The sequence below is a fragment of the Dermacentor variabilis genome, chromosome 4 (assembly GCF_050947875.1).
Source record: "Dermacentor variabilis isolate Ectoservices chromosome 4, ASM5094787v1, whole genome shotgun sequence".
Lineage (NCBI taxonomy): Eukaryota > Metazoa > Arthropoda > Arachnida > Ixodida > Ixodidae > Dermacentor > Dermacentor variabilis.
Window position 1 is genome coordinate 131,265,288 of NC_134571.1, and position 16,506 is coordinate 131,281,793.

At 42.6% G+C, this 16,506-nt stretch overlaps 1 protein-coding gene across 3 annotated transcripts in view; it reads right to left on the reverse strand.

The window, feature by feature from the left end:
* Window positions 1-16,506, reverse strand: part of LOC142579783 (NPC intracellular cholesterol transporter 1-like) — a 330,403-nt gene that overhangs the window by 34,834 nt on the left and 279,063 nt on the right. For 2 of the 3 annotated variants that reach the window (XM_075690348.1, XM_075690347.1), the window contains 5 exons: window positions 13,871-14,035; window positions 3,945-4,383; window positions 2,371-2,491; window positions 1,125-1,396; window positions 79-258 (listed from right to left, as the gene is read on the reverse strand). In XM_075690348.1, the coding sequence (XP_075546463.1) occupies window positions 79-258; window positions 1,125-1,396; window positions 2,371-2,491; window positions 3,945-4,383; window positions 13,871-14,035 (1,177 nt within the window). The remainder of the gene's footprint in view (window positions 1-78; window positions 259-1,124; window positions 1,397-2,370; window positions 2,492-3,944; window positions 4,384-13,870; window positions 14,036-16,506) is intronic. The other variant, XM_075690349.1, reaches the window with a different exon arrangement.

Genomic DNA, 16,506 nt, shown 5'->3' on the forward strand with positions numbered 1-16,506 from the left:
TGCAGAAGAAATCATTTTTCACTTTAGTGTCCCTTTAAGTACACAGGCATTTTGCTACATTACAGGTGCAGTACTCACTCCTTCTCCCAGGCAAGCGCTGGGTACTTCTTCACGTCGTCGTTGTAGTTGGTCACAGGGATGGTGATCACCAAAGCAGTGGCCAGATGGAAGTCAGTGCCATTGAATCCGCCCAACACAAGAGAGATGTCGTCGATTGGTCCACCGTATCTTGCGAAGCAGCCCATGTTTGCAACATTTCTGCATTGGCACGAGAGAATGAGCACGAGAGTGAGACAACGGAAGCACACTTTGGAGGCCAGCAAGTAGCACATTCCAAAAAATATGACTTAGAGATCAATTAAATGATAAAGTACCAGATGTGAAGAGAATGTAGACTCTAGATAAGAGGACTAAAGACAAGGAAAACAATGCAGCTTGATGATCACGAAACAGGAAAAATAAAGCTCGAGTCTAAGATGCAACTTATGTTTTTCACTATTCTCAAAGCTAAGTCACAACATAATGTGCTAAACCAATAAATATAATGGCTACCATAAGTGGCAAGCATACGAAACATACTCCCCAACAGTGAAAAATATTGAACAGCATACAATGGACCCTCGAAAGCTGGGTAACATTATACCAAAGAGACACTGAAAATACATTCCACACGGTCATCATCACCTTACATTTAGAAGATGTGAACTATGTAATGTGTCATGTATAGTGTACTTGTCAAGGTTCACATGTCTTGAAAGAAAGAAGCAGAGAAAATGAAAAGAAGGCATGATCTTTCCAACATTGAAGTGCTCCGTGCAGTCATAGTTGCCATTTGGACTAACGGCTTCCTCCTCACCTGATACAACATTTGCTGGCAAAGTCTCTGCCAACAGAACACTCAATATCTGCCCGATTCTGCTAAATAATTCTGTTAATGAGCTAACGTCCCATACGAAGACTTACACATGAAATGTGCCCCCAAAGAAATAATATAGAAGAGCATATTTGCCACTAAACAAGCCAAGAATTCACTAGATCTAGCGAATTCCAGCACGAAATCAGCTAAAATGGCCACACTGCTTGCAAAGCATTCAGGGTTAATGTTCACCAAAAGGAGCACATACTTGCTGCAGTTGTCAAAGTGGTGAAGGTAGGAGAATGGATCTATGCCATCTGTCATGTTCAACTTCTGAATGCTGTCTTGGAAGTAGGCGAACACACTCTGCACTGAACAGTTCCTGTTCAGCGGCGCCAGCGGAGACAGACAGACATCGTAGATGGTCACATTCTTAAGATCCTCCGGCCTGTACTTCTCCTGGTCACCCTCGTGTAGAAGCATACCGTCGGGGCTCAGTTTTCCGATTACCGCCTCGACAGCCAACTGCAGCTTCAGAGCCTGCAATGCACAGCGTACAAGAAATGGAAAGATGCTCTTGAAGCTTTCAGACTACAAGTCAACTTGAGGTAGCATTTCGGCAACTTGCTACATGGCTGGTCTGAAACTTTGCAAGGCAGCAACCACACGAAGCCAAGGAAAGCATATTGGAAATTGACTGTTTTAACTGAGATGTGAAATAAAGAAAATGGAAATGAAAAGTGGGACGAAAGGACAGGCTACTGCAGGTGGGAACTGAACCTACATCTTCCACATTACACATGCAATGCTTTACCATTGGTCATGGCATAATGGGTTGCAAACAGGCTGCACGAGAGAAGGGGAAAGACAACGACATCACTGTCTGCCCCCTTCTCTTGTGCACCCCATTTGGCTCCTATTGGCTCCTGTTGGAGTTCTAGTTTGCCATCGAGCTAGTGCGGTGGCTATCCTGACCACTTTTCTGGGTACTTAAATCACAAACGCTTAGGATTTACACAAAGGAAATGCGACTGAGAAGCATTACCATATGAACCACCAAGTCTTTGGGTTCTCAGGAAGTACAACCCAAAGTATGAGCTGATAAAATATGGACAGGTGTTGTACCTGCTGCCCAAGCACTGTTTCTGTCTACCTCTCAAACATTCTCTCAAACACTTCTGCTCTCTCTCTTTTCATTCCCCCACTCCTTCCCTCCATGCAGGGTAGCCAACCAGAACTACCTCTGGTTAACCTCCCTGTCTTTCTATGCATCCTTCCTTCCTCTCTCTCTCTCAAACATATACTGTAGTATGAGCTGCGTAAATGAAACTGCTGCATCACTCAAATTCTAACTTACTGACTGAGTCGCATAGTCAACTATGAACCATAGTCTGCTGAATCTTGCACTGTATCTTCACTGAACACTCGTAACACTTTTGTTGAGCTTAGAAAAACACGCCTTGCACCCACAAGTTATTATTTTGAAAGAAGAAAATATGATCATGAAGCACCACCTCCATCATGAAGTTCTTTTCGAAGGCCGGGCCGTATGTCGTGTTTTTGTCGTTCTTCTCCACAATAAAGAAGTCTTGGGCTTTTGGACGCAGAATGATTTGCTCCACACGGTAGAAGGGACTGCAAAAGAAATCCATATATATATATATTCAAGTGTCACTCAACACATCAACATCCATTCGTTTGTATGTCATCCATATGTCAATCAATATATCAGCAATGCCCCTATAGGTCCCTGGTTGTCAGAAGATGAAAATGGCTACATTGTGACAACACCTGAGCCACTCCTGGCACATCCAGATGATGCGAACCACAAGCCAAACACACAGCAATCTGCACATCTACATGCTCTATGAAAGGAAGAACAATTTGCTTTGCGTTCATACGCGTTAACAAGGTGCCCATAGATAAGGATGCGGAAATGTCAAGCCTAATCTTTGCATGTCTTTTATAGCTTGGTGAGTGCTTCACTTGATTAACTTGCTATGCGAGACATGAATAAGTAACATACATTGAACTATGGGGCTTTATGTGCCAGAACCACGATTTGATCATGAGGCACGCTGTAGTGGGAACTCCACAATAATTTGGACCACCAGGGATTGTTTAACATGCACCTAAAACACCGGTGTTTTCGCATTTTGCCCCCATCGAAATGCAGCCGCCATGACCGGGATTCAATCCCGCAACCTCGTAATATACACTAATCTTCTGCCTGTTCTTACTGCCGATTTGTTTTACTAGCTCAGCTGGACACCCACACCTGACAACCTGTGAAGCTTAAAATTAATAAAAATGCCCATGCACACCGAATGGAGAAAGAGGGGAGAGGGGAAATAACATGCATTTTCCGAAATTTTACACTAAGCACACACTTTTTATGGGACACATATGTACTTTATTGACAACGATTTACGTTTGCAAATAGCATGCAAACAGCTGAAAACTTGGAACAGCAGACACCAACAACCAACACATTGTTATTTAGGTCACAGAGACTTTTTCAGCAAACTTGCTGTTACCAATTTTTCCTGCTTCAGGGCCTTTTGAATAAACTTCCTTCAAGCGGGTACCCTTCTGGTGTCTTTTCACCACCAAAAGACTGTCAGGGATGTGGTCAGAGACTGAAAAGCGCTAACTTTATGACAAACAGAATTTTTTTTTTTATATAGAACCTGATAAAACATTCGTAAAACTGTAGAACGGGTCTGTCCACCTGGACATCATGAAAGGATGTCAAATAAAGGAATTCAGTTGAATTTGCAGACTTCAAGGAAAATTCGGGACAGTTGGCAGGTATGAAACATCCGACTCTGTTGCATCCCGATACATGTATGTGGTCACTAATAGTAGATACACACGTTGAACCCAATTGCTTATTCAATCTCACTGGCACCAAACTGTGCCACGAGTTGCTAGTGCGTGGTTCACTTGCTCACGCCATGACTTGGTCCTGCTTAGCCAAGTCGCAATCCATCTGCGGAATGAATCGGCAATTCGGTTCGCTGTGTGGATCCACACATAGGAAAACAAAGAACCGGGTAGAGGCTATTGCCAGCGAAAGTCGTCGCACCCAAAGTGAGTGTTGAAGTAGTTCATGTGCTTGCGGGCCAGACTGCTGTGGGACACCCAGAGGTCAACCGGGTTGGTAGTCACAGTGAACTTGAGAAGACCCAACGAAAGGAGCACGCTGACCGCCAGGGCAGCGATCAGCACCAGGGAGGGGTTACGTGCCACGAACAGGCCCCAGCGGTGGAAGCCCGCCTGCAGCAGCTGCTCCATGGTTGCCCCGAACGAGGAGAGCGTGCGCACGTGGGGTTCCTCGCCAGTGCCACCAGCGGCCACCTTGGACACTGCGGCATCACCGTTGGCCACGCCGTTACCGAGCCCATTAACGACGCCGTTGATGATGCCGCCATCCGCGGCATCGCCGGAAAGCGGGGCGGGGCGCAGAGTGATAGGCGAGCCCGGTGGAGAGTGGCTCGGAGAGTAGGGAAAGCTTTGACCACTCACTGCAAGCGATTAATGGAGGTGGTGCCACCAACACCAGTCAGTAAAACTGCGAGGCCTGGATGGGAGGCAGCAGGGTCCGCAGCCGAACCCCGATATACCGAAGTTGCGTTCAACACAAAGATACCTTTGTTAACAACGGCACCAACAAAAATTTTGGTCTGTTAATACGTACTTGGGCGGAGGAAAACGGCGCTTTTGAACAGGACAAGAGGAGACATATGCAATAGTGCTCACTACAACTATGATGTTTATTTGTTGTGAAAGGCTACATATATGTGGTTATCACCAAGTGCATGAAGTCAGCACATGTTTACACATCGCAATCAGGATAGGAGAATTCTTTCCTAAGAAAATAAATGCGATGCGTAAATGTGTTCCGATATCGTACACTTGCTGATGATCGTATAGTATATGCAGTCTTTAGCAATGAATAAACATTATGGTTGCTAGCCAGCACCTGTGGTACGTCGTCTCCTCGTGATCAATGCAAGAGCATTGTTTCCCAGCCCAAATACCTCTGTTATACACAATATTTGTTACAAGCATATTGTGAGCACTGTTCATACCTTCATCTGTACATATCATCACCACTGGGTGTGTGGTCTTTCTCTCTCTGGCAGGTTCCAGCATAATACGGCTGCCTCAGAATATTACTATTCCTTACGTGCTAATATAAGCAATAAACTTTTTAGCTTTACTTTGTTATGGCCAATAATATGTTACATTAATGTTCGTCATATCGTGGGTTGGCTGTACGAAGGTGGGTTCCAGAGGGCCGGAGCAATACAGACAAAACATGCAAGGGCTACCAGCAGAAAACACCAGAGTTTATACAGAATTTGCACTGGAGCGCAGTCAGGTTAAGTGCACTGGGACAGAATCTGACAGATAGTGTCATACAGCAGCTGAAAAGGAACACACTACAGATGAGCAAGTGATGAAAAAATTTTGATAGATAATTAAAAATATTGTAATTTGACTAGGCTGTTCAGCTGAACAGCTGCCATATTCAAACTTTCTACTACATTTTTCAAATAGTTTTGGAACCATCTGCACTGACATAGGAATAAGTGAGATATATTTGAAATAAATAGGTGGTATATCTCCCGTCGAAGTCGGAAACTGATGGATTAGAAGTGTACAGCCAGCCAGTAGGATTACTATTACACTTTTCAAAAGGCTAGCATCTCATTTCAAAATTCTTCCATAATCGTTTCAAAACTGTATACTCAGTGTGCACATCGCAATTTATAGTGAATCTAGCGTCATCGCTGCTAAATTCACATTCGATTTGGTTTCATCCATGTTTTATGTCATTCTTGTCACATTGACATAGCTAGTGTAATAATTGTGCACAACTGTACCCTGCATTACAAGACTCCTCCTGTCCCTCTGGCTCACATTTCCCTCAGATTCTGCCACGATTTCCCTCGTGTGGCATGACTTCGTTGGCTGCTCTCACTAGTGAGTGACATTGGAAAGGTGTTTTTCTCCTCAGTGTCTTCTGCTCTGTGATGAAAGCTAACATACAAATTACGCCAGCGATTGCACAGTTCTGCCAAATGTGATTTCCATTGTTATTACTACAGGTTATTCTTCCACACAAAGTTTTAACCACGTCACGGCTGGTTAAAAGTGAGCTGTAGCAACAAGATGGACGAAAGGAAAGTCTCAAGCCTCACGACAAGCTGTTGCAGCAGAGGTGACAGACAGTCCCTCAACTAGGTCGCAAAGAGCACAATATGTACTAGGCTCAAGTAGTCGTACTACCACAGCAGACCATGGCAAGATGTGGAGGTTTTGCGTCAATGCACGATACCCAAGATTACTCTTACATCCTTGCCTTTAGCGCATGACCAACAGCTCGACTAACACTATATGCTATGTTCAACACAGAGGACATTCTTGCGTATTAGCTCTGGCTTGAACAACCATTGCAATATGTGAAGTTACGCAGCGTGCTAATAACCAGGGTGCAAGCACATGAACCCACATGAACGCTCATCTTGCATTAGGTGAGCCCTTGACTGTGTTCCTTGAATCACTTAATCACTTAACACACTGACATGCTACAAGAGCACTGCCATCAAATAAGCTAAGATCCTGCTACCAGTGAACCTTGCATGATAGGCTTTACAGAAAGCATACAAGCAGAGCTTTCAGATGTTTAGGTAGAAGCAATTATGGTGGTAGGGGAGCAAGAATGTGAACTAAGCAGCTGTGCTGCCAGCACACTAATGAATAATTTCAAGGACAATATTTTTTTTAAAAAAAGAAGTTCCTCTGATTTCACTAAACGGGGTATCAATGGCTTCTGCATAATTCGAGGAATCGAATAAGACTAACCTTATCGCTCTGTCTACCACAGAAAAATAAGTTGGAGACCTTCAAGTTGAGGCCCAGATGAATGTTTTTCTGAAAATGTTCTTCAAAGTCCCACAGCTCTTGTTGCGAGGCTCCAAAGAACTGCTAGACGTGCAATTAATTAAACTGCACGTTTAGCGAGGGAGACTGCGTCGAAGGCAAAAGGTAGCAAACATGCATATGGCCATTTCCTACTTCCCCATTCTCAAGCTGGCAATTAAAATATTTTAAGATTGAATACTCACATTCTCTGAACGTCGTCACAGAGCTTGTGCCAAGTGAATACCTCAAGTGAATACCTCAAGTGAATACCTCTGAGGTTTGCTTACCCCCCAAGGTAAAAAGGGAAGTATCAATTACTCATATTTTACTTCGTGGGTGATACCATGTTATAATATTGCCTGCGTTATAAAAATGTTAGTCATTAAATTTTGCAACATGTCACATGTGCAACAGTGCTTGTTTTGCAAAATTGTGCAAGTGACAGAAGTATCTGCACAAATGTTTCACTGCTTGCAAACTAGACCTAACATCAGCGTCATTGTCACAATATTGATATTCACTGTTCGTAGAACTATCTACAGAAGCGATACAGCAGTATGAGGGGCTGTTAGTCCGCAAATACTGAGCACATCTGTAATATATACAAATGTATGGTTTTACTATTGCTGACCAAGTTCCCATTCACCCATACAAGCACAACGTGCTTGGGATGCAGTACTGAGCGTACCTTAAAACAGGGTGCTAGGCATAGAGCATTGTCATTAGGATACTTCCTGTAGTTTGGCTCCAGGAGATCTCCTTGTACAGGGCAATGAAATTGTTGAAAATCTGCACACAGCATAACTTTTGCATGAAAAAGCAGGCAATATGACTTTTACACATTTAAGTTACTTGTCTAAATGCACCTGTCTTTTTTGTTTTCTACAGGAATCGAATGTGCAAGAACTGACAGTGTAGAACGACTTGTAGCAGTGGGAATGGTTGCTTTCGTTGTCTTTTCTGATCGTTTTGCGTCAGCATTTTCTGATCTTGGCTCCCACCACAATGGCCAGCCAAGCATTAAGCAAACAAGCATTAAGAGAACAAGCCTCGAGCACAAAAGCAGGCACAAAATAGCACACATAAAAGGCAACACAAAAGAAACATGCAGACTGACACAAAATCAAAGCATGGATTGCTCCTTTCTTCACTAAGTAGCATCATCAGGGTCTTTCAACACTCTTCTTATGGTCAGAAAACTTCCTCAAAAGTTTCATACAGGGACAGAAGCTGCCAAGAGAGGTGCCGGCGTGAGTGAAAGGGCATCAATTGGCTGCATCGGGATGACCAGCGCTGTGGAATTCCGCAAATTTATCACCAGGAAAATTTTTCACCTTGGCCACATTTATTTCAGCTTGTCTGCAAACTGAACATGCAATGGGTGCTGTAGGCAAGACACTTCAGCGTGAAGTGCACTTGTGTTAGTAAATTATAGAACACTGCGTTATACCTGACCTGCCAAGTCACGTTGCTCTCACATAACCATCCGCACAATAGCGGTTTGCTGTGCCATTTGTCCTAATTGTCTATTTATTAAAGCGAGGCAGCGACCTCCCATTGAGGCGAAGGCCGAGTAGTACCTTGCATATTGAGCTGCTTCTGCACAAGTTGGAGGGGCACATAGAGTGCGCCTGCTTGTACCTAACCAGTAAGAATGGCTAATGGAAATTCTTGCTTTCAACAGGAATAATTAATTTCGCGCATTTCACTTATTGATGGTGTTTTGCATCCCAAAACAGAGCTACGAGAGATGAAAATGACGGCTAGAAGAAGAAATAAACCTTAGGCGATTCATTTTCTTCAGTTGGCAACTACCTAGGCATAGGAAGAAATCGCATTAATTTTAAAACTCCACAGGTAGAAATTATCTGTGCTGCCTATGCATTCTCTTGCAGGGCAATCTATTTGCTTAACGAAAGGGCAGAATGGTTGGCATCACAAAGCATTTGTTGGATGGTAAATGCAAACAGCTATGCAGCAGCTAGAAGAAAACGATTGAGAGACCATGGTAGCATGCATAAGCTGTCCCCCTTCTCAGTGTCAGTGAATGAACTAATGTCAAGTATAATGGTTTGACTGTGAACGGCATTCAGTATCTTAGCAAAATGGTGTGCTTCACATGCATGAACACCTGAATTGTTTCAGAATTGAAGCATCATATAGTGCTACGACACCTCAATTCTGAAATTCAATTTGTGCCATATATACTGCAGTAACGCGGCAAGAAGTATTAAAGAATGTCTAGTGAGTAAGAGAATGTCCTCGCGTGAAGACAGTCTGAAGATATCTTTTCATGTGACAATTTTCCTAAATATTTGTGTGCGCATGTTATCTTTGCAGACTTGAGCAGTGTTTCTGGAAGCTGTAATGACAGCATAAAAAAAGAACGTGGAGAATTTTTACTATTACGTAAGCTTACCAAAACAGACTTACATGAGAGGCACACTACTATACTACCTACTAGAGATACTACCTGAGTGAGGGCATGCCAATGTCCATTAAAGCTAATGCAAGCATTAAAGGCATTTAGTATAAGCTCACAATGCCAGCACACCAAAGCAAAAGCAACACAAGGAAACAAACAAAGCACAGTGCCAGCCAAATCACAGAGAATTGAAAATGTTAGTGCGATCACTGAACAAGTGAGGACACAAAATACAGTACATCACATAAAAGACACAGGCAAGAGATGAAGAAAAAAATAACTGCATGCAACTGATACAAAAATATGTTCCTCAAAAAGAAAAATTTAGGATATATGGTGCAGTATTTAAAAGACAGCAATGACTGGATAAGCCATACTGGTATAAAACTCGGCCGACACAGAGAGCGTGAGAGTCAATAGTCAAGGATGCTAATAAGTTCATCATATTGCCATTAACCTCCCATGATGACATGTAACTAAGGCTTAGTCTATATGCGGTAAATGTGAGGGAAGGTGGCAGAGAGACACGTAGCTTCTACTTGAAGAGTCAGAATGTCAGGCCTGGCACCATATGCTCATGCTTGTTATAAAATACATTGTAGTATCTGGCAAGTTAGGCCTACATACAATGAAAAGGCAAACCAACGGTTTGCCTTTTGGACAGCAAGTAAGAGACAAGAGTACAAGCAAACATTCACTTTTGTGCCCAATTAATGCGTGTCCATCTGTGTTACCCAATTATACGAATAAAGGTCAATGACAAGTGAACAAATGTCTTCTGTTACTGAAACAATAAAACTTTGCAAAAAAATTTAAAAAAGGAGTTGTCACGTGGTAACCACAATGCTAAGATTGGTCTTAGTCTCTTTCCTCCATCTTTCGTCATCCTTTCAAACACTTTTCCCATTCTCCACTGCATTGTAGGGCAAACCGCAGATAGCGTCTGGTTAACCCCCTTATCTATACTATCTTTATTCTGTCATTTAAATAGGTCATTAGTGCACACTACGCTAGCGTATTACCTCGATGACAATTGTAGCTTCTCAATCCTCAATTTGACTTCCGCCTTCAGGGGCAACACGGACACGACAGGCTCACTTAGCCATGCCCATCTATCAGGCTTGTAGAGCAAGATGTGAATATAAGAGCGCTAAGGCTAACATTTAAAGAACAGTGACGACCTCGGATGAAAGCTAGCTTCCTCTAGTATGTTAAGCTCATTTAGGTGCCACCCTCCTTTAAAGGGACACTAAAAAGAAACATTTAAGTCAGTTTAGACTGATAAAGTATTCTTTGAAAATTCTATTGCTGTTAATTTCATGGTACTAATACGCTGACCATGAGAAGAGAAGATAAAGGTAAAAGTTCAATTTTGTTAATTTTGCACCGAAACCCCATAACACCAGTACGTCAGTGCGATGTCATGGATTTTGAAGTATGTTTTCGTACTTGGGTCATGTTGGCTCAATAAATGTTCTCGAAACTTGCGATGTTGAGTCATCGGATCCTACAGAGTGCAGTGTAGTCCATTTTTAAATATAAAGAATTATTTAGACTTTAGCGGACGCCAGAAATATATCACACCACGGCAAGCTGGCGGTTTTTGTGCCTTTTCTGGCTTACCAAGCACTCTCAATCTGGCTCTTAGAGGAAGACCAACCAGTTCTTTATTCTTTTCACCCCTCGTAGCTGGATCATGCAACAGCACACTACAGTAACTGCCGGGACTGGTTACTCAGCTTGATGGGTTGTAAAAAATATATGTCATTCTCAAGGATAGAATCATTACAAAGCGTGGCCCCCTTGGATACCATTACCGACTGTAATGAGTTAATGTGCTCTGCACCCAACGGAAATACTCAATGCCAGTGTGGCTTCAAGAAGAGAAATTTAGAGAGAGAAAAAAAACAAGTCATCTAGACAATGCATCGACACCTTTTGTTGTTTTGCTTAAGCATGTTTGCGTGACAACAGCAGCGCTGCCACTGAAGTCGAACCTGCACACCAGCAAGTGTGTGCAAGACTGGCATAAAAAACACACCACACGCACGAACGACACTGTGCACTCAAGAAGTTCCACAATGGGGAGCACAGCTCAACCCTCACCAGAACCAAACCACCAGACACACATAAAGGTACGCCAGAGATCCATCAAAAACTGTACACAAACACAAACACACACACACACATACGGGGCAGACTGGGCACAGGAGAGGCAGCGCTGCTCCCGTACTAAACACAGAGAGGACAGTGCAAGAGAAAGGATTTGCACAAATCTGAAGGAAATAGCAAGTGACTTTGGAAGAATGATTTAGGCAATCACTGAGCATGTCCTTGTGGAAAATGGTTGCAACGACGCGACAGTGTTCCCAGGGAAATGTATTATACAATGCTTGAAAACTGCCAGAGAAAAGTGCAAACAACGCCAGGTGAACGCGAACAGAAAAAAATCATGTGCCTCTCGTGTGTGTCAGCATTCCGTCGATTCAAGTTGCTGGACGTGGAGGAAGATTATGACGACGATTAAATCCTCAGTGTATGGTTCTTAAGCTTCGTTGTCACGGCTAACTGTAGGTAAGTGAAATGAACTCAGAGGTGCTGTTCTTAGTTTCTTTTACTATAACTAAAAGGACACTAAAGAGAAACACTAACCCAGTATAGACTGAGGAAGTACTCGGTAAAAACTATTTTAGCTAACTTCACGGTAAAAGGTCAGTTATCAGAAAACAAAGAAAGAAACCTCCATTTCTTAAATTTTGCAGCAACAACACAGTGCCGGTACATCAGTGTAATGCCATGGATTTCAGCACATCTTCTCGTATCTGGGCTTTCGTAGCACACCGAAAGTTCTTGAAACTTTTTCAGTTGAGTGTGGCTATTTTAAAAACAATGAGCCAGCACTGTCAAAACCTATATAAAGACACAGTGAGCTCATGCAGGAACCTCACGGCGGCATTACTACCAGTCCTATTCTTACATCTCTTTAGCTTACCTCTTAAGATAAAGACCTCTTTGTTACCTCCTTTTCTCTTTAAGTGTGCCTTTAAGGTGGGTGTCAATTTTACCTCAGAAAACACCTGTCATGAATGCTTGGGAGCTATCGCGCTACTTTTCCTTTGCCTGCTCGTACATTTTTTCCACTGTGGAACCAACGCTGGTCAGGATTAAACAACTATGTCATCCATCCTTGTCCAATGCACTGTACTTGCGTTGTTTGCTGTCATGTCAAGATACCAATTAGCTTGGTGTAAACACAATTCTGCTCTATTTATGTTGACTGTCTGCTGCCAACAATGATTAATCCATTTACTTTTTACTTCAATAAATAAAATGGCATGCTAAAGTATGGCAGTTGGACTGCAGTAATTCAAGGAAATGAGCCTAGCTACTTTCTTTATTACCGACATGAAGTCTTGAATGCAGCAACAGCTTGCACTCTCTCACTAGGCCTTCAGCTCTAAACTGTATTGGAAAGATTGTACCTAACACTTATCGAACAGTCTAACATTAGGCAGGTGTTAAGCACAGCTCTCCATGCATGAAACTTCATGCAATAAAAAATGGCAGGTCTTTCGACAGTATGGAAGCAATTTAATAAACAGTATCAGCAAGGTTTATTGCAGTTTTTACCCTGCCAGTAGTACTGGTACATGCCTCAAGGCTACTGGGTCACTCTTCCCAGCAATAATTTTGGCACAACCTCAATCAACAGGACAGGTGACAAGACAGACACCAGCTAATGACCATTTAAAGATATGCGTACAGAATATGCTTTTTCCATATTGCAAAAAAATACATGATTGGATTTAGAAAATGTGGGTACCTACGTGCAGTAGTAGCCACACCACTAAGTTTTCCCAGCCACGACATCGCTGAAGCCTGGCCTACGGGACACCACCGAATATTCAGCACATTTGTGCAATTTATTTGCCAAGCTGCCTCGTTCTATAGTTGTGGTACCATAAGAATAAAGGTGTTTCTACATGTTTGATTGGTGGGTTGAAAGATTAGTCATTTGATTGATTGATTGATTGATTGATTGATTGATTGATTGATTGATTGATTGAAAGCAACACAGGGGCTATGAGAGATGCTGTAATGGAGGGATCCAGGTGCGGCACTTCGACGTACGCCTAAACTTTCTTAAACAAATGTTTTTGCACTTGGCTGCTATCACAACGGAGCTGTTACAGTAATGTGTACTATCACAACTACTATCAGCAGCAGGACGCCATAGCCACTGATGCACAATGGAATGTCTGCTGTGTCCCTGAAAGACGCATTTGAAAGTCAAAATGCTTGACTGTTAGCATCTTTCCCATCTGCCTTATCCACCCGTCTGTCAACCGTGTTGTTTCCTGTTGTGCCAAGCCAATTTGCAAGACTGCCACTGCAAAGCTTCCATTCCACATTCCAGTAGAGTCACTTTAGGCGTGCAATTTCCTTCAGATTGTGAACAGAGAAGCCACAGCAGCCCTCTTCCCCACCCAGAAAAGTTGGGCAGGAGCCCAGCCGCAAGAAGGCTGGAGCCAAGAGCAAGGTGAGCGAGGAGGAAGAGAAATGTGAGAGAGGAGTGTGGCAGCAGATGAAGGGAGAGGAGGAGGGAGAGCAGTGGTGGGAGGAGATTGTTTAGTGTTTTCGAGCCAATAACATACTTGAGCGCTTTGATCTCAGAGGTTCCACCTCCTCAAGGGAGCCAAGATCCACGGCTGCCAACAAAATTGAGCGCCCCGGCTTTGAGGGCCGGTGCAGGGGGGTCCTGATCGTGTCATTGCTGTTGCTGCTCGTGTCCGACACACTGGACTCCGACGAGTTCGACACTGTGATGATGGTGGCAAGGGAAGGGGGCAACCACGGGTTCAGAAGATTCGGGGGCAAGGCAAGATGGCCACGATGAGGTGGGCAGGTCAAGGAAGGGGAATGTAGAACAGCATGAGGCATTTTATTTTTTTTCAAATCTGAAAGTTACTTGTCACCATTCTCAGGCCATATACTACGCTACCTAGCAAAGCGCTTAGAACAGGAAGAGCATGCACATATTTTTTAAAAATTTTATTGAAGCAGTTAGGCTTGAGGCAAACAAAGAACAAACATAATAATGATACCCTGTGCTTTTTCACTCACCCTCTCCTCAGAAGAGACGGAAAGTGTGTAACTGTAGCCAGACTCCAGAATCTGATGTAAAGGACGGTGTCATGCAATCTCATGAAGCTGTCAAAGTTGTCGTTGGTAAAAGAAGGTGCCACAGAATGACAACCACAAATGAAATGACAAGAGCTCTTACTTGCTTTAAGAGGAAGCTTTAGCTTGGGGCCAACTACTATGCTGTCTATTCAAACACATGTAAAACACAAAAATGCTTCGATGAAACAAACCCTGGACCAATTTGAATGAAATGTGTTGCACTAGAGAGAGAAAGTTAAATTCTAGCGACTGTTGGATGCAGATTTCCTATTTGGGGTCTCGAATTTTTTAGGAAAATTGCTGGAAATTGGCATGTTAAAAAATAAACAGAAGCTTACAAATGCATAACTCTGCTCCAAAAACAAATATTGCCGTTCTGTAAACTGTATCTGTACAGCATAAAGCATAGAAATTTGATCATGTGAATTTACGGCTTACATTTATTTGTTGCCATGTTTAAGAATGTTTTGCAATAGTCCTACTCACATAATAATGGTGCATTTCATAGTGTCGTAAAATCGATCAGTTTTGTCTGCTTTGGATGTATTATTAGGTGCAATTTACAAAACTATGATATGCTTTTTCACTGCAGAGTTAAAAGAGTTGTAAATGTGATGGTACTGTTTTCCCGAAATTTGCAATTTTCAAAAATATCTATTAAAAAATTGCTGCTCTAAGTCAAAATTTGTCTTAATCATAAGGTTTTATGTTTCCCTCTTAAACGCAACAAACCTACTCAAGTTTGGTGCAGTGGTTGCCAAGAGAAACCATTTCTCAGTTCCCACGCACTTGGATAGGAGGTCCCAAGCTGAAGCTTCCTCTTAAGTTTTGTCAAAAGACACGATTTACACTGGCAGGGGAAACTCTGCATTGCTTCCCGCCTACATTTCTTGTTAAAACTTGCAAACTGGGAATGCTCTCACAATTTATGTATTGCATGGTTCCCACTGTTCGCGAACATGCAGTTTGCCTACGAAGCAGTCTGTAGATAACCAGTTACAGCTAGGGTTCCACACTTCTGGATACATTTGAAATTTGACAAACTATTTTATGAACTCCCCAGTGAAATCCTGCAGGTTTGGACTTGTATGGAAAACTGAACTTTGAGACTCGTGGCAAGGACGCATTCCGGCAGTGTCTTCCTTCATTTGTTTGTTCTTCTCACACCAGGTAAGCTTTGTCATTTGCGTTTTTTTTTTTCCTTCTTCTTTGGGTAACATTTTGAGCCACCGACTATTTGTACTTTGCACAACAAGAGAAGAACCAGAAGGTTCTGCTTCTTCACAGCACTCCGTGGGTTCTGCACAAGCCATTTATGTTATTACAATATCAACAATTACTTCAAAAATTTCTAATAAAGTCAAATTCGGAACAATCTGCTTGAGCCATGTTGCTCCACAGACAACATTTAGAGACTGACGGCTAAGAGCTGAAAAATTCTGAATTGCTCTACAAAGCAAAAGAAACGTCCAATGAAATGAACAATTTGTTGTGATAAAAAGCAAAATTTAAGAAGAAAACAGGTGGAACCCTAGCTATGACCTTTCCTCAACTTCTGTTGTCGTACAGTTTACAAATCCTGCCAAAGCACAGCCTTCTAAAGAAACATGCTTTCTTTGGAACGAGACACACCAAGTGCACAAACAACTCAACATTTTTTGTACACACCTGAAAACAAGGAACTGTAACAAGAACAAACACCACGAATTTAGCAGTTTAACTGGCACTACATACAACACAGCTTCACTTACACCAAATACCACAATAGCACAAGTTCATCCTATGATAAACATTGCATTTCTGGGACTGTAGTGCACAGGCTATATGCACATAAATATTGCATTTATATGCTGCGTAGGCAACCTGTGAAAAGAGACTAGACAGGGTTTTCTCTTTCTTAACATTGGTTGTATTGTTGACCGAGTTGTACACGACTGGTTTCACTCAGACAGCCTGGTTGATGTCCCAATCTTTAATGACACCCCTCAGGCTATGTTGTCCTTGAAAGTAATAAAAAAAACATCAGGTCAATACCCAATCCCTGCTCAACTACTACAGAGCGTATGCGCATAGCTTTGCTAATGCCACCCCTGACCATTGCAACGTA